Source organism: Geotrypetes seraphini, chromosome 15 (assembly GCF_902459505.1).
Source record: "Geotrypetes seraphini chromosome 15, aGeoSer1.1, whole genome shotgun sequence".
Lineage (NCBI taxonomy): Eukaryota > Metazoa > Chordata > Amphibia > Gymnophiona > Dermophiidae > Geotrypetes > Geotrypetes seraphini.
In genome coordinates, this window is record NC_047098.1 from 69,403,282 (window position 1) to 69,421,502 (window position 18,221).

General features: G+C 44.1%; 1 protein-coding gene across 1 annotated transcript in view; it reads left to right on the forward strand.

Annotated features, from left to right (window-relative positions):
• NOS2 (nitric oxide synthase 2) overlaps window positions 1-18,221 on the forward strand; it is a 135,815-nt gene that overhangs the window by 17,765 nt on the left and 99,829 nt on the right. Inside the window, exons 5-9 of the mRNA XM_033922490.1 lie at window positions 275-437; window positions 4,897-4,988; window positions 8,472-8,613; window positions 11,693-11,832; window positions 14,877-15,051. Coding sequence (XP_033778381.1) covers window positions 275-437; window positions 4,897-4,988; window positions 8,472-8,613; window positions 11,693-11,832; window positions 14,877-15,051 — 712 coding nt within the window. The remainder of the gene's footprint in view (window positions 1-274; window positions 438-4,896; window positions 4,989-8,471; window positions 8,614-11,692; window positions 11,833-14,876; window positions 15,052-18,221) is intronic.

Here is an 18,221-nt window from a genome sequence, read left to right on the forward strand (position 1 = left end):
CACTGCTCCTTGTGACCCTGGGCAAATCACTTAATCCTCCCCCCCCCCCCAATGCCCCAGGTACATTAGATAGATTGTGAACCCACCAGGACAGACAGGGAAAAATACTTGAGTATCTAAATAAATTCATGTAAACCATTCTGAACTCCCCTGGGAGAATGGTATAGAAAATTGAATGAATAAGTAAGACCTAACTCAATATTGAGAACATCCTTTTTTAGTCTACTGCGACACTGTTAATGTTCCAGGACTTGAATCTTCTTTTTTCCCCCAGACCAAAAATAGAAGAACATCTGGCCAGGATTGAAGCAGTTGCAAAAGAGATAGAAACAACTGGAACTTACCAACTGAATGAAGGGGAACTCATTTATGCAACCAAACAAGCATGGAGAAATGCCCCAAGATGCATTGGAAGAATCCAATGGTCCAATTTACAGGTACTGTAGGATTCTCAGACATCACCTGATCAGGAAAGGGAGAAGAAAAGTCAATTAGTACATGCTGAAAACATCTTCCAAGATGTTTTGACAAGATAGTGTTAGACTGCCTTTGTTTTTGGTTTTTTTAGGAAAGTTTGTTTGTGATGATCTGGAATATCCACAAATAGAAAATGTATCTGATAAACACAGACCTCCTGGTACACACCCAGCCAAAATTAATAGGAAAGAATAACTTTTCATTAATAGACCTCTTGGTTTAATGTAATGTATAATCATGATGCTTTTCAATGCTGTCCAATTTAACAGGGCACCATCTATAGCAGTGGTCTCAAACTCACGGCCTGGGGGACACATGCGGCCCGCCAGGTACTATTTTGAGGCCCTTGGTATGTTTATCATAATCACAAAAGTAAAATAAAACATTTCTTGATCATATGTCTCTTTAGCTATAAATTACAATATTATTATTAAGACAGCCAAAAGGAAAGATTTATAAATTATAAAAAGTTTTACCTCTTGCAAAATTGTTATTTCTTTAATAAGACATTAACTATTTTTTTTCTGTGGCCCTCCAAGTACCTACAAATCCCAAATGTGGCCCTGCAAAGGGTTTGAGTTTGAGACCACTGATCTATAGGCACTAATTATAGAGCCAATGTTAACCCTTTTCTGTAAAGAAAGGTAGGCATAGCACAAAAGACTAAGTGCACATACATGAAGGTGCTATCACTCACAGCCATCCCATGTCTTTATGATAGAATTCTACAGTTTGCAATATGCATCTGTGTGCTCCGCCCACATTCCACTCAAACTCCACCCATAAACACACCCATCAGTAATGCCCTGCCATTAATTCATGGTGCAAACCTTTCCACTAGTTAGTATACTAAAAAGGTTATTTTATTTAAAATATTTATAATCTGCTTAATGAACTAAAAGCTAGATGCACTAAAGTCAGTCAGTAATACCAACTGGATGGCTGTTGGCCAATTTTGGCCGAGCAATTGATATACAAATAATTTGAGCAGAGGCTCGCCCTAATCTCATCCGATCGATCGCTGTGAAAGCGATGTAAACGCATGCACAGAATATACCAATTGTGTTTGCCGATCCAAAAAAGAGTGCCGGCTTTTTTTGCCATGAAAGTAATAGAATCTGTATCAAAGTTATACTATAAAACTATAAAAACAAATATAGATATGCAGTAAAACTTATGCATGTTTTATATGCTTGTATCATTTGTGCATTGTGAGCGCATATGTTTAAAGCATGTGGTCAAGTCCCGTTCTATGCAGGCCCGTTATTGGTGTACACAATAAAAAAATGTAAGGGAAGGCAGCGGAATAAGGAGTGCCCACAATTTTCAATTGCTCCTTCCAAAACCACCTAAGAAATCTTTTCAACAGTTCTGTCCAACAGCTTCAAACAGCTACCCCCAACACCTCTCTAAACAAGGGAAATCTCTACTGGCATTCCTTATGGCGAGTTTCAAGTTTATTAGGTTTTTATATACCGCCTATCAAGGTTATCTAAGCGGTTTTACAATCAGGTACTCACAATGGACTCGCAGTCTAACATACCTGGGGTTATGGACGACTAAGTGACTTGGCCAGGGTCACAAGGAACAGTGAGGGTTTGAACCCACAACCCCAGGGTGCTGAGGCTGTAGCTCCAACCGCTGTGCCACACACTCCTCCTTGCATTTTACGACAACAATGTTTTGTGGCCAATGCCTTCGATGCACGCCAATGACGTGTGTGTATGATGTGTGGAAATAAACCACACCTATGATTGATGTACAACAGGCGCATGCGTATATTGCAGCAAGAACCAACAGGAATTTCTTCTGCTGGCAGAAGCCATTTTGTGCATCGATCGCTTGCCTAGTTTGCATGGCATTTCAATACTAATCCCCTCATTTGCATGCTCAGATCAGAGAATGAGTGATTGCTCGGAGAAACACACAGACAGCAGTTTTGTGCATCGGGTCAGGGAATCTGATTGATCGCAAAATCAGTCAAACCAATTTAGCGACGATTGGTAAGTTTAGTGCATCCCCTAGTAAGCGACTTACAAATTTACATTCACAGTATCATTCGACACTAACATTCATTTACAAAACAATACTTTAAAATTCCAGTTTCCTTCCCAGAAAATATATTGCACAGATACCATATCTTTAGTTTCCAATTCCAGCATTACACCTTTAAAAAATTATCAATATTAAGTAAAAGCCTGAACAAAGAAGTATGTTTTGAGCATTTTCCTAAACTGAAGTACATGTTCACAAAATCGTATTGTCCCTGGTATCTCATTCCATAGAACTTGATCTGCAGTCAAAAAACTAGATTTTCTCATATTTGCATATTTTAGGTTACTAGATTTTACTGTAAAATCCCCTAGACCTGCCCCCAGGTCCGCCCAGTTCCACCTATCCCTGCCTCATTATGCCCCAGTCCCACCCCCAATCCCACCCTAGCTCTGCCCCAGCCTCACCCCTACCCAACGTGATTTCAAGGAAGCTTTTCAAAACCTGGACAAAGTGTCGGGTTTTGAAAAGCCATCCGGACCCCCAGACTTGTCCTCGAAAAGGAGAACATGTCCGAGGAAATCCGAGCATCTGGTAATCCTATGCATATTTCACTACATCCCTTTTCATGTATAAATGACCTTTCTGCTGTCTAAACTAGGCAGATTCTTACAGAATGCCCCAATATGCATAGCTCCCCCCTTAACTCATGACACATTACCCATGCTACATTCGTGAATCACTATACAGGAAATTATGTTATAATTTACAGTAGAATTCTTCTCAATTAGATTTTTTTCCCATATTTCCGGAAACCAATTTGATTGTCTTATATCCTGCTAAAGCAGCTGCAGCCTGGTTTCTCTGTTCAGAAAGTCCCTATTTACCATGTGCTGGAGTAGGGTTAGCACTTTTACCTATCAAAGATAGGGGATCAAATACAAATTTTAGGTTGCCTGCTCTCTTCTACTGCTTACTTCCTAGGATGAATGTGTTCTTATTCTCAAATAAAATACAAAGCTGTTCACAAAAGTATTATATACAATTTGATAGTATCTTTACCTATCTCGGCGAACTGGCCAGCTTAAGAAGATGGCTGGATTCTTTATTCATTGTTTTTCTAATGGATGTGGAAGGTAATTTTACAATACGGCATCTATACAAAATTTTTAAAAGGTATCTAATTGTTGCCTGTTTTATAAAGACTCAAAACAAGCACCCATAATCCAAAAATGATCTCCATTTCTCTCGGCCCCTCAGAATCTTAAGCTATTCGGGCTGTAGCTTTTCTCATCAGTCTAATAAAATATGTAAGCCAAAGCTTCATTCACAAATGCTTCTTGCAAAAAGCTTCTCACTTATCTATATATCGCCTTTAAAAATAGCAGCTAGAAACAGGAACCTGAATTCATGTTTTTCCAATATAGCCATATCAAAGGAATTATCCTCTATAGGTTTCATGCTTTCCAATTTATTATTATTATTATTATTAGGTTCTTATATCCCGCCATACCCAAAGAGTTCTAGGCGGTTTACATTCGTTACATTAGGATCCGGTCTGAGCCCGGATTTACAAAAATTTTATCGGAATTGCAGGTAGCGCGGAAGGAGGCACAGGTTTATCATAGTTGGGTTAGAAGATAAAATGGAGGGAGTGGGAAACCAGGAGAGGGGGGGGGAGAGGGAGGTGGGGGTGGGGGGGGTTGGAGTGTATTATAAAACAAAGCAAAATCCCAAAAAATTCTAAATACAGGCATTACTAAATGTATCTTCACTTCAATTTGCAGAATGATGTCCGACTCAACAAGATCAAACATCTCCTAATATCTTGCAAAGTATGCCAAGCAATAAATGGTGGCAGCGTTATTTGAACACTTTAAAACTAAAAATGAGACCCAAATAGACTAATCAGAGGTGCTTAGATTAATGTTTGAATTTTATGAATTGTCATTTTTTTTTTTTTTTTTTACTTTTATCGTAATCTACCTAGATGTTTTACCTGTGGAGGAGTTTCAAATAATAAAATAAACTTGAGTCAGATTTGACCCAGTAGATTGCGGGTTTTAAAGAGATCACAGTTCTGAATTAACTTAGGCCCTCTTTTACCAAGCCATGGTAAAGGTTTCTGTTCCAATGCTCAGAAGAATTCTATGAGCGTCAGAGCAGCATTGGAGCATTTAGTGTTCCAGGCCATAGTAGAAGCCTCTACTGTGTGACTTTCAGGTGCTTACCTTTAAAAGATATGGATTAAATCCATAGCAGGGTCTCACTCCAGCCTTGTTTACAAAAATCCTCCACTTTCAAACATTTAAGTGTTTTCTCTAGTAGGGCACACATTTCTTTAGGAAGAAAATTACCATCAAAATGCTTTTACTAAATGTTCCGTTGGCACTTTTTGGTTTCTGTTTTTTTTCTTCAAATTGCTAGGTATTTGATGCCCGTAAAGCTACCACAGCTAAAGAAATGTTTGATCACATCTGTCATCATATTAAATATGCTACGAACAAAGGCAGCATAAGGTATGTTTTGCTTTTTCCTCCATTGTTGTTTCAAGGGGGGGGGCGGTTGAAGGCACCCTTGGTTTCTTAGTATTTGAGGTTTTCAGCCAGAAAAACAGAATCCTTTACAGCAGGGGTGCTCACACTTTTTTGACTCGCGAGCTACTTTTAAAATGACCAAGTCAAAATGATCTACCAACAATAAAATTAAAATAAAACACAACGCACACTGTACGCATAGAATTGTTAATTATCATTCCTACTCTGGGTTTTTTTCAAAGAGGTCAAGGCAGATGACTCTATGCACTGTCACCTCAGTAACAACCATACAAAAATAGACAAATATTCCCCCCTCCCTTTTTACTAAACCTCAATAGCAGTTTTTAGCGCAGGGAGCTGCGCTGAATGCCCAGCGCTGCTCTCGACGCTCATAGGCTCACTGCGCTAAAAACCACTATTGGCGGTTTAGTAAAAGGGGACCATATTGTAAAATATTGACAGCAGATATAAATTCAGACACATTTTGATCACTAAATTTAAAATAAAATCATTTTTCCTATCTTGTCTGGTGATTTCATGAGTCTCTGGTTGCACTTTCTTCTTCTGACTGTGCATCCAATCTTTCTTTCAGCCTGTATGCTTCCTCTCCTCCACACCTCATTCCCTCCCCCAACTTTTTCTTCTTCTCTCCCTGACCTTTCTTTCTTTCTCTCTTCATGCCCCTTTTCTTTTTTTCTGTTTCTCTTCTTTCCTTTTGTCTCCCTGCCTGCCCTCTTTCTTTCTTTCTCCCTGCCCTTCCCCAAGCCACTGCTGCTGCCATCAGGGAACAGGACCCAAACCGCCACCAATGGATAACAGGCCCCAAAGCCGACGCCGACCCCATGCTCTCCCTGCTTTGGGCCGACCAGCATTCCTCTCCCCGACGTCAATTCTGCCGTTGGAGAGGAAGTTCCGCCCAGCCAGGCAGCGATTGGCTAGTCCGAACTTCCTCTCCGACGGCAGAATTGACGTCGGGGTAGTGGAAGACTGATCGGCCCGATAGATCGCCAAGGCAAAGTGAGTCCTGGATGATTGACTCACTTTGCCTTGGCGAGCTACCGGTCGATCGCGATCGACCTATTGGACACCCCTGCTTTACAGAGAGAGAGTAATTTTCAAAAGCTGTAATGTGTAAACCTATTACCTAAAATTCAGAAGTTGAAAGCATTCCTGTATCTATGACATCCTGTTTGTCTGTCTTGCCTGTTTAGATTGTAAACTCTTTCGAGCAGGGACAGTTTTCTTATTCTTTGTGACTCCGTGCAGCGCTGCGTGTGGCTGGTAGCGCTATAGAAATAATTAATAGTAGTAGTCTTTCATTCTCCATTGTTCTTGCATTGTTCTCGTACTCTGCCAGGCTTGTTCCAGATGTCTAAGATCATGCTTCATTAACAACAATTTGGAATCATACTTATACTGGCGATAAGTACAAGTGCTCTTAGGAGCAATACTGTCTAGAATAGATACACAGGAAGATTCCCAGTGTTAAAGAAAATTTTGAAGGTTAGGGCGAGGGGAAATTCAAATCATATTTAGACCAAAATTTGGTTATATTTATATAGCCTTGGGAGGTGACCCTCCTAGGAGGTGTTACTTTTGAAAGGAATAAATTTCTTCCAGTTAAACATATAAATAGACAAATAATGGTCTGACATATAACTTAAATGGTCCAAATAGGACAAGAAATAAATTACTGTAGAAGCCTCATGATTTTTAATATGCAAATTTAAATCTCCAAGAAGTATATTACAAGGAGACATTAATGCACTATGAGTTACTAATTCTAAATCTTTTGTTGGCTTTGAATCTAGCAATGCAAAACCAAAAAAATATTTCACAATAACTGCAAGACCTCCTCCGCATTTGTAATCTCTATACAATGGAATGATTTTATAAACTGGGATACATAGATCTTGAATTATAGGATCTTTCTCTGAAGGTAGCCAAGTTTCAGTCAGGAAGAGACACCCAAATTGCTGCTCCAGCAGCCAATCTCTTATTTAAAAAAAACAAACCCCAAAAAACACCTTACTCCTTACAGAACAAATATTCAAGTATGTGCAAGGAACTGGGGCATAATCATCTTGCACTATGATATGCAAATGTTAGTACAGGAATAATGATTTGACCACTCTTCCTGTGAAAACTGCAAGGAGTAGGTCATCTTCAATAAAAAACGGGTATTGCCTGAGAACCTACAACTGAACAATCCACTAACATCTTAAATGGCAACGAACTTAACAGGTCTAGTCAAGAAATAATATACAGGAATCAAACAGACCCAATTCATGCTTCCCAAAAAGAAACCCAACCCAAATAAAACAACAAAAACTTCAGAAATTCCGTGGCTAAAACAATTACAAAGCAGGTTAGAAACAATAGTTATCTTATAATACAGCTTAAAGAGTAAACAGAAGCATGCAAAAGTTCATACAATAATGAGTACAAGGATGAATGCGCAAGGGCATGCAAAGGGGCAGGGCATGCCCCTTTGGCACAATGCCTGAGGCGCAACGTCTCGGAACTCAGTGTCTTTAACAAGACACCCCCTGCTGATGTCATCAACGTGTGACTGAGGCACGGGACTGAGTATCCTATCTAAGCAGAAATTCTACTAAAAGTACTTTCCTTGTTACAGTTCTAGTCTTGATATGGGAGGCTTTTTCATGCTGCAACTCTCAATGGACAGAGGGTAGGAATAAAAGCTAGCCTCAGAACTTCTGTAAAATGGAGTGGAGGATTCTAAAATACACATGCTTGCGTATTGTGAGAAATTTGAAAATGCCAAAGGGAGGGAAAAACACTTTTCCTTGCAGTACGGTTTATGCTGCCTACTTGAGAGAGAATATAATGGACGTGTTAGCATTTAGCGTGCGTGCTAAATCAGCTAGCGCACCTTAGTAAAAGGACCCCTAAGTGCGCCGAGACATTTGCTTTTATTATCAGGGCTGCTCGCTTGGCGTAACAGGTTGGATGAAAAACTGTGTTAGCTATAATTGTGATTAAAAGTATTTCCTGGGAGCTCCTCCGGTATTCAGACCCCATAACTTGATATTTAGCCCCACAACTAGAAACGATGTAAGATTTAGGCCAAGTAGTGCTGTCTGAGGCCAGGAAACTGCATGTCACAGTTCTGCCACGCTGCTCAGGTTAAAAGTGGAAAAGTGGGAACAAACAATTTGTGGGAGAACGGTCTAGAATGCAGTCCCACCACTTTTTTTTTCAGTCTCCAGAGAAGAAAGGGCATTCTGCTCTAGTTCTTCCCTTCCAAGCAGCCTGCAGGGAAGAGGAGAGTAGGTTGAGAGCCTGGGACAGATCTGAGAAGTTACTTAATTCCTAATCTATTCCCTCTTCTCCTGGCCCACCCAAGCCTTTCCCAGCTTCATTGTTCTATTTCCTTTTTATCTGCAAATTAAGCCCTGGGAACAAATACATCATTTGGTTTGCTTTGCATTTTCTCCTCAGGTCCACCATCACTGTTTTCCCACAAAGGACTGATGGGAGACATGATTTCAGAGTGTGGAACAGCCAGTTGATCCGGTATGCAGGCTATCAAATGCCCGATGGATCCATTTTGGGAGACCCAGCCAGTGTGGAGTTTACTGAGGTGTGTGAGAAATATGGCAGCCAACATGAGAAAACTAGATGGTGAAATGCAGTGGTTCTCAAACTTGTGTTATTATCCCCACAACCAATCAGGTTTTCTGGAAATTATATATTAGACTAATTTGCATAGATTGAGTCTCCAATAGTGTGATGGATGAATATATAAGGATTTAATTGGCCAAGCTTGTTCAGAATGTAAGAACTTCTAGCTTTGCAATTTTTTTTATTATTTAAAAAATTGAGCCATTTAAGGCATACCCAGATCTATGGATTTCTTGGGTCTGCTGTGCATTTTGTTAAGGTTTTCATGTATTTAAAATTCTTCTAATCCACCGAGTCATTCAATTCTAGGTGGGGTACAAAAAGTAAAAGGTTCACAGTGAACCTCAGCTGAATCTACCGATTTCTGAAGAACCAGACCAGGCTGAAATCTGCCTGACTTGATTCCTGGTTTGGACAAACCTGCATATCTCTAGCAAGGACACTAGATTTATAATCTGATTTAATCCATGCCTGGAGGTTTGCTGGGGGATGATGGTAGGCAGGCAGACTATGAACTTAATGTTTGTCCTGAACGATTTTCTTTCCTGTCAATTTTAATGGTGTTCATTTTGCATTATTTATTTGAATTTTAGTTTATGTAAACTGCTTAGATCCTCTTTTGGCGGAAGCGGTATAGCAAGTTCAATAAATAATAATAATCTGGGTTAGTCTGTCTAATATATCTCCAGCTGTGGCTCTTTGATGGCTCCCAGAAGTTAGCCGGATACCCTCAACATTCAGTGACGGTACCGGACAGCTAAGTCCAACAAATAAAAACCAAAGTCTCAAGGAGAACAGCCAAGACAGGCAGAAAAGGTTATGGAAGTGGACGAAGAAATAACCAGAAATAAAAAACGCCTTCTGGGACCCGGGCCGGCGTTAGGGCAGCTGAGGGGGCCCCGCGGTCCAGGCTCTCTTCCCTCACCTTCGCGGACGCCTTTCCTTTAGCACGGCCGTTTTCAAAAGTGGCGCGCGGAAGCTTCCTTCGGACGCTACTTCCTGTTTCCGCCTGGGCGGATTGCGTCAGAGGGAAAGATTCGAGCCGGGCAGCCGCGCGCCACTTTTGAAAACGGCCGTTGCGGGAAGGGAGGGGGGAGATGTGCCATGAAGGGGAAGAGGTTGAATGGCGCCAGAGCTTTATTCTGTTCCCTCGTGTGAGAAAGCAGCGGCGGTGGTGACAGGCAGGAGACTGGCAGATGGTGGAAGTGGAGAAAGAAAAAAGGCCACTGGATGGTAAGAAAGGATTTAAGGAGGAAGAAAAGGAAAGAGACAGGTGGGGGGAGGAGATGGAGATGCCAGACCAGGTAGTCCCCGGGTTAAGAATGAGTTACGTTTTTAAAGCTGTTCTTAAGTCGGATTTGTATGTAACTCAGAACTTTTAGATTTTAAATTTCTTGCTGCTTACCTCTGCTCCCAGCTGACAAAAGGGCCAACTGTTCCTCTAAGGTACAGCATGTACAACCACACACTGTGACCATGCATCTTTCCTGAATCTGCTAAAGTGTAGGAGTCTCTGCTCAGTGAAATCAAATGAAGCCACGATCATACAAGTCGGGCATCTGTAACTCGGGGACTGCCTGTAGCTAAGTTGGTGGCTTTCCCAAAGCCCTGCCAGCTGAAAATCTTTTCCTCCAGTCTGGCAGCTCAGAGACACAGAGCTTGGGAGATTTCTGGCTGCCAGACTGGAGGAGCTGGTCTTCAACTGGCAGGGTTTGGGGATCTCCACCATCCAGAGCAAGGGAGGTGGCTAAATTTTGGTGGACCTGGGCCTTGTGTGTTCAGTACAGAAAGAAAGTGCCTATGTGATTTTAGTTCTCCAGGATTGTAATACTTGCTGAGTTTAATTTCTTGGGGTTCCCAGTTCAATTTCTATTTGTGGTCTCTTGTTCTGTATTTGGTAAAGGTCGGTCTCTGTTTTGTGTGTGAAGAAGTCAGTTAAAGTTGTTTCATGTGTGGTATTAATGGGAGGTAGGGATATCAGGAGAAGGTGCAGAGAGGAGAATGGATCAGGGGCTCCCTTCTTAATTTCTGCCCTGGGACCCAGCATGTCTAAAACCAGCCCTGTCTGCAATTGACTGGCTTTCAATTAATTCAGCACCAGTGAATTCTGGAAACACTCGTACAGGGTGATCAGGAGAATGCCAGGGCACACAAGCAGCAAGCAACTCAAGGACATCACTGGGTGGGTTTTCAGATAACAGTGGCCAATGTTTTTTAAAATTCTGACTGCTGCCACTGAACCTAACTCCTGGGCACCATCTTGGTATTTGCCGGCTACTGAAAGTTATCAGGATAGGTATAAATGTCTGTGCCAGCAATGTAGACACAATTTCTGCCATTTACACTAATATTTTATAATGGCAACTGGGTACCCTGTCATACATTTACCCTCTTAGGGAGTAGTTTTATAAGGAGCCACCTAGATGTAGATAACAGGGACCTTATTTTGAACCGCATGAAGCAGCGATCCCAGATATTCAAAGCGTTGAATATCCAGACTCCAGATCAAAGATCAACAGCTTGCACTTAGCTGGCCAACTGTAATCAGGGTTAAATATAAAATTCAGCACTTAACCGGCTATGGTGAACCGTTTATAGATAAAACTGACTTTTATGCAGTCTTTTGTTCGTTCTTATGTTTGTGCAGTCCTATTTAGGTGTTACCTTAGCCAATTAAGAGCTGAATTTTGGCACTTAACTGGCCAAGTGTCGACTCCACTTTCGAAATGTACCCCAAATAACCAGTTTTGCTGTAAGTTCTCACCAGTCATTTTCAGTAGCATTAACTGGTTAAATGCCACCAAAAGTAACCAGTTCTCCCTGAATAGGTGATTTAACCAGCCAGGAGCTGAATTTGACTTTGGATTTCAACCTGTATGTGTATACATTCACAGTAAGCTCATGCCTGCAATATAAGTGCATATTTGACCTGTCATGCCAGCTACCTGTGAAGAAAAGTAGGCACCGAATAGGCACCTTTTTTCCAATGATTAAACTTGTGTTCTATATTCTACTAAAGAAATTTGGCTTTCCTACAGCTGTGCATTGAGCTGGGCTGGAAACCCAAGTTTGGACGCTTTAACATACTCCCCTTACTTCTCCAAGCAAATGGGAAAGATCCAGAATTCTTTGAAATTCCGCCAGATCTTGTTCTCGAGGTGTCAATGGAGCATCCCAAGTAAGTCAAATGAAAGGAGAGATTAGTTCTTGTGTAGCGCTTAATACTACTTTTTATAAGAATGATGAGACCTACCGTAGCTTGTGGCTGTCACAGTGATGGGGAAAATGATATTATATTACCGTTTGTATTCCGCTAAAGCCGTGTTGAGTTCATTGCAGATCAAAATTAATTCAGCTACTGAAAACATAGTATACTACCAAATTCTTTAAAATACAATAAACACACATCATAATCAATTTAAAGATAGAAATTTTTTAAATAAAGAAATATTTTTAAAAGCCTCAGACATCTTAAACACCAGAATATTGGATAAGATAAGGGGGGGTGGGATTATGACGGATAATATATTGATAGTTGTTATTTATTGGTATATGGGTGGGAGGGGTGGGTTTCTTATATAATTATTTATTTGGAATAATACAAATAAGAATGTCAAGTGATGAATTAAGGTATTTCTGAATGAATGTTGTACACTTGTTGTAATTTTTGAAAATGAATAAAGATTTTTTTTTTTTTTTTTTTTTTTAAAGCCTCTGATCATTGGCGGTACAGAATGGAAAGTATAATAGTTTTATAAAAATATGGGAGCCATTAACATCTTTTTGTCATGATTAATGCCATTTTTCTATTAATTATACACCATTTAGTGTTGAAAGAGGGGAAGGGTTTAATGGGAGGGTTTATGATCTTATAATGAATAATGTGATTAGGAGGGTGGGGGGAGGGTTGCATTTATATTTATAAGATATAATGATAAGATGTTCAAGTGGTCTAATTAATAGTGTTTATTATGAATTATGCACACTTGAAAGTTTAAAAATGAATAAAGAATTTAAAAAAAAATAAAAGCCTCTGAAAAACCTTATAAAGAACTTCTGATGTACCGTATTTTCACGCATATAACGCGCACCCGTGTATAACGCGCACACGGGTATAGCGCGCAGAAACCACAATATTATGTATAAAAACTTTTGTATACCGCGCTCATGGGTATAACGCGCATGCTGCCCGACTGTCCTTTCGCCCGCCCCGACTCTCCTCTGGCCACCCCGACTCTCCTTTCGCCCTCCCCGACTCTCCGTGCGCTGTCCCGACTCTCCGTTTACCCGCCCTGCCCTGCCCCCCCCCCCCGGCAGGACCACTCGCACCCCCACCCCGAACGACCGCTCGCACGCGCTCCCACCCGCACCCGCGATCGGAGCAAGAGGGAGCCCAAGCCCTCTTGCCCGGCCGACTCCCCGACAATAACGGGCCAGGAGGGAGCCCAAACCCTCCTGGCCACGGCTACCCCCACCCCGCACTACATTACGGGCAGGAGGGATCCCAGGCCCTCCTGCCCTCGACGCAAACCCCCCTCCCTCCCTCCAACGACCGCCCCCCCCCCCCAAGAACCTCCGACCGCCCCCCCAGCCGACCCGCGACCCCCCTGGCCGACCCCCACGACACCCCCACCCCCCTTACCCGTACCTTTGCTAGTTGGCCGGACAGACGGGAGCCAAACCCGCCTGTCCGGCAGGCAGCCAACGACGGAATGAGGCCGGATTGGCCCATCCGTCCCAAAGCTCCGCCTACTGGTGGGGCCTAAGGCGCGTGGGCCAATCAGAATAGGCCCTGGAGCCTTAGGTCCCACCTGGGGGCGTGGCCTGAAGCACATGGTCGGGTTGGGCCCATGTGCCTCAGGCCACGCCCCCAGGTGGGACCTAAGGCTCCAGGGCCTATTCTGATTGGCCTACGCGCCTTAGGCCCCACCAGTAGGCGGAGCTTTGGGACGGATGGGCCAATCCGGCCTCATTCCGTCGTTGGCTGCCTGCCGGACAGGCGGGTTTGGCTCCCGTCTGTCCGGCCAACTAGCAAAGGTACGGGGAAGGGGGGTGGGGGTGTCGTGGGGGTCGGCCAGGGGGGTCGCGGGTCGGCTGGGGGGGCGGTCGGAGGGTCTTGGGGGGGGCGGTCGTTGGAGGGAGGGAGGGGGGTTTGCGTCGAGGGCAGGAGGGCCTGGGATCCCTCCTGCCCGTAATGTAGTGCGGGGTGGGGCTAGGGGGTCGCCGTGGCCAGGAGGGTTTGGGCTCCCTCCTGGCCCGATATTGTCGGGGAGTCGGCCGGGCAAGAGGGCTTGGGCTCCCTCTTGCTCCGATCGCGGGTGCGGGTGGGAGCGCGTGCGAGCGGTCGTTCGGGGTGGGGGTGCGAGCGGTCCTGCTGGGGGGGGGGTGAATCGGGCGTCGGCGGGGTGGGAACTATGTAGGAAAACTTTTGTATACCGCGCTCACGCGTATAACGCGCGAGGGGTATGCGCGGTAGGTAAAAACGCGTATAACGCGTGCGTTATATGCGTGAAAATACGGTAACCTCTACTGGTCTGGAGAAGCTAAAAGAAAGTAAATTAGCAGGTAAGAACCTAATTTCTCTTTCCTTAAAGTATTTCCTGATCTACCTACTGATAAGACTAATTCTAGCAGATATGATGGTCCTTGACCTTATAAAATCTTAAATATCATCATACAAAGTTTAAAATTTATCCTTGTTTATATTGGCAACCAATGTAATTTAATAATATATGATGTAATTCTGTTATATTTAGAGATTGAGAAAATCACCCTAACTGCAGTATTCTGTACTGTCTGTAATCTCTTCAACAGCCTCTAGAATATTGATCTTTAAAACATTTTTTTCCTTATGTCCAAAATTTCAATGCTAGGTCATGTCTGGCTCTGCCGTTGAATTCAGAGCCAGTGAAAACATAGCTGCTTAACTGCAATATTCAGCACTTAAATGGCTATGGCAAACCCCATAAAGACAGGACTGCAGGAATAGCAGCACTTAACTGTCCAAGGGCTGACTCTGCTCCTGGAATGGCCCCAAAATAGCCAGTTTTGTGTTGGGCAGTTAACCCTGAACAAGCAAATTGACCAGCCATTTCTGACCAGGAGCATTTCTGGTCAGTTAAATTGCTTTGAACCTCATCCCCTTAACATTTCCTTTGTCAAAATGACCTGCATCTGGGCTCAGAGCATACAAGTAACCTGCATACTTTTTCATCGCACAAGGTTTGACTGGTTCAAAGAACTGGATCTGAAGTGGTACGCCTTGCCCGCAGTGTCCAACATGCTTCTGGAGGTGGGAGGTTTAGAGTTCCCAGCATGTCCTTTCAATGGCTGGTACATGGGAACTGAAATTGGTGTCCGAGACTTCTGTGATGTGCAGCGTTACAACATACTGGAGGTAAGCTGGACTCGTCCTTGCAGTGCAGTGGCACCCCTGCCCCCGCGTGCCCCCCTTCCCTTCCCCCTCTAGTTGTTCACCGCTGCGAGCAACAAGAACTTCAGCATGCTCGTTGCAACCTCCTTGCCTCTCCCTCTGACTTCAATTCCGATGTGCGGCACCTAGAAATGACATCAGCGGGAGACAGGACATGGTCGCGAGGAACACATTGAAGTTGTTGCTTGCAGAGGGGGAAGGGAAGGGGCAGGCCGGGAGAAGAGGAAGGGTGCCAGCACCCCACCAACATAGCACCCGGGGCAGACTGGCCCCTCCCTTTACTATGCCACTGCTGTTTGGTAGTACTAGTGGAGGAAGTAGAGAGAGGGCACTGCTATCTTTCCAACCATCAATTAGAGTTAGAGGCAGAGCCCTGGTTGGGGAGATGCAAAGAGAGCGGTTGCCATAAGGATTGCTCAACCTTCTTGAAGCTGCATGAGATACAACCCACTGGATGGGCTTTGGGGATCCTCCTATTTTCTGCCCTGGTTTAACATTTTGCCCTGGATTCTAGTAATGGTGTCCCAAAATTAAGACAGCAGTAGGCATCCCATCGCCGTCTAACTAACCAATAAGGGATGCACTTTAAAAAAAATCATGTATTCCTTTGTCATTCTTAATGTATTTATTGATGATTCTTTTGTAATGCAGTCCTGAGATGGATGGGTTGGGAGGGTGGGTGGGTGGGTTAGATTATTTTATAGTTTTATTAATTGTGTTGATTGTGAGATTTATTTTTATTCCTTTTATTCTTAATTTGTTGAAATATAATTTTATTTTTGTAAAATTAATAAAAATGAAAATAATCAATATAGTTTGGAGTTCTTATGCTTTCAGGTGGACTTCCTGGGACACCAGGCCGCACAGTGGTATAAATTGATATCTGGATTTATGAATAAAAAACCAAAAAGTGGTCTCAGAGACATTTGGAGCATTGAGATTAAGCATCAGATTTCTGCGTCTCAATGGCCACAAATTTGGTCTTGGAGGATGAGATGTACAGTATCTGCATCTATGAGACAAACTTGGATCTTTTTGTTACAAAGAGCATTCCGGATCCCAGTTCGTTTACAAAAATTGGATAGTTCTAAGTCAAATAGATGATGGCATTGTCATCTCGAGCCAAGGACTTTAGAACATTTACTGTTCTATTGTCCATTAATTTTGGCCTTTTGGAAATCAATATGGGGCCAAATAAATTGTTTATTAGAAAATCCTGTGGCATTATCGTACGACACGATTTTATTTGGCATGTCAATGAGAGCAAAGAGCCAAATTTCATCTAAAAACAATAGGCTTTTATTGATTATGACAGGGGTCGCCATACAACATATCACAAGTAACTGGAAAAATTGGAGTAGACTTAATTATAGTTCTTTAGCACTCTCCAGACCAGTAGAGGTTAACTTTACGAATGGGTATATATCTAATCATGACCAGCAGGTGGAGACTGAAAACAAAACTTTGGGACAGTATATCCTAGCCCCTCCTCTCTATTTCCCTCAGTCTTCTTTCAGTCTCCAGCAGGTGTTGAGTGATCTGTACCCATCTCCCTTGGTAGGGCTGTTGGAATTTGTTTAAGGTGTTTTTTGTCCCTGTTTTTAGCCGGACGGAGCTTGGACGGACTCTGTTTGGGGGTTCGTCCGACCTCGGGGGTGTCAAACCCGGCGGGTCACGAGCGGGGTCCCTCCCCCCACTTCCTCCACCTCCCCACATTTTTTTAGAGGAGCCTCAGCAATAAGCCTTGCCCCCTAAATCAAGCAAGACTATTGCTTTGAGAGCCTGTGGAGTCTGTTCTGTAAAAAAAAAAAAAAAAAAAAAAAAATCCTGAGGTAGTGCTGGTCTGGAGGGTTGTATCCCTTTAAGAAAACTGTATTTTACTGTATTTTTTCAACTAACCGGCACTTTTTTACAGCTAGGTCGCGTATGGAGCAATGAGCACTTCTAAAGGGAAAAAGTGCTCATTGTGCTCCAGACGCGAGGCACTCGCGGCCGGCCTGTGCAAGCGGTGTTCAGGCCGGGGCGGTGGAGGAGCTCCGTCGGCAGCGGCTGCAGGCGCCCAGAGCTCCCCGCCGATGGTGCCTCGCGAGTCGGCAGGGAACGGTGGCGAAGCCCGGTCTTCTCCGTCCGCCCACGGAGGGAATCCCCAGACCGCCGACGGTCGGGTTGTAGAGGATTCCCTCTCAGCTGATTTTTTGACAGCTGATGCCGGCTTGCCTGCTTTAGCGGCTGAGACTTTTCAGGTTTCTCAGCCGCTTCAGGCTATGGAGGGAGCTTTTTTGGCGGGAAAACCGCCATCTTCTCTGTCTGGCCCCTCCATTTTGTCTTCCACCTCAGGTGACCTTCCCCCTGTTTTGACTATGCAGGGGCAAGGTTCTGCTGGGTCCCCTGCTGTGGCAGGGAGTCCCTTGGGACCCTCGGGGGGGTTTTCTCCTGATTTTTTCTTTTCTTTATGCAGAGCCTATTTTCAGGCGGCTGGGGGTCCCGGTTGCGCCCAGGGGGTCTCGGGGGGTGGTTTTTCCTCCGCGCTTCCTGCGGCTTTGCCTCTTTCGTCTGGCGTGACGTCCCCTCCGCCGCCTACCTTGTCCAAGCGTCCGCGGGTGTCGTGGGACGAGAATTTGTGGTCGGAGGATCGGGTCGGTTTGGAGGAGGACCTGGACCCTTCTGAGGAATTCCAGGACTCTCTGGAGGGGACGGAAGCTGGCGGCGGGTTGTCGGATTTCCCGTTCTCCAGTGACGAGGCGTCTGTGGTGCGTCTTTTTCAGAAAGATGAGCTGCCTGACCTTATTCAGCAGGTTTCTTCGGTCTTGCGTTTTGAGGACGCGCCGCCGGAGACTCCGCGTGTGGGGGACCCCCTGTTGCGGGGGATCCGTTCCGTTTCCCGCTCTTTTCCTATGCATCAGGATATTCGGGATATTATTCTGGAGCAGTGGAAAACGCCGGAGACGCCGTTTCGGCTGGCGCGCAGCATGGCTCGCCTGTATCCCATTCCTGAAGGGGATCGGGCTACGTTAGCTTCGCCGGTCGTGGATGCGGTGGTCTCGGCGATTTCCAAGCGGCATACCGTGCCTGTTGAGGGCGGTTCTGCCTTGCGAGACCCTGAGGAGCGCAAATTGGAGGGCCTCCTTAAGCAA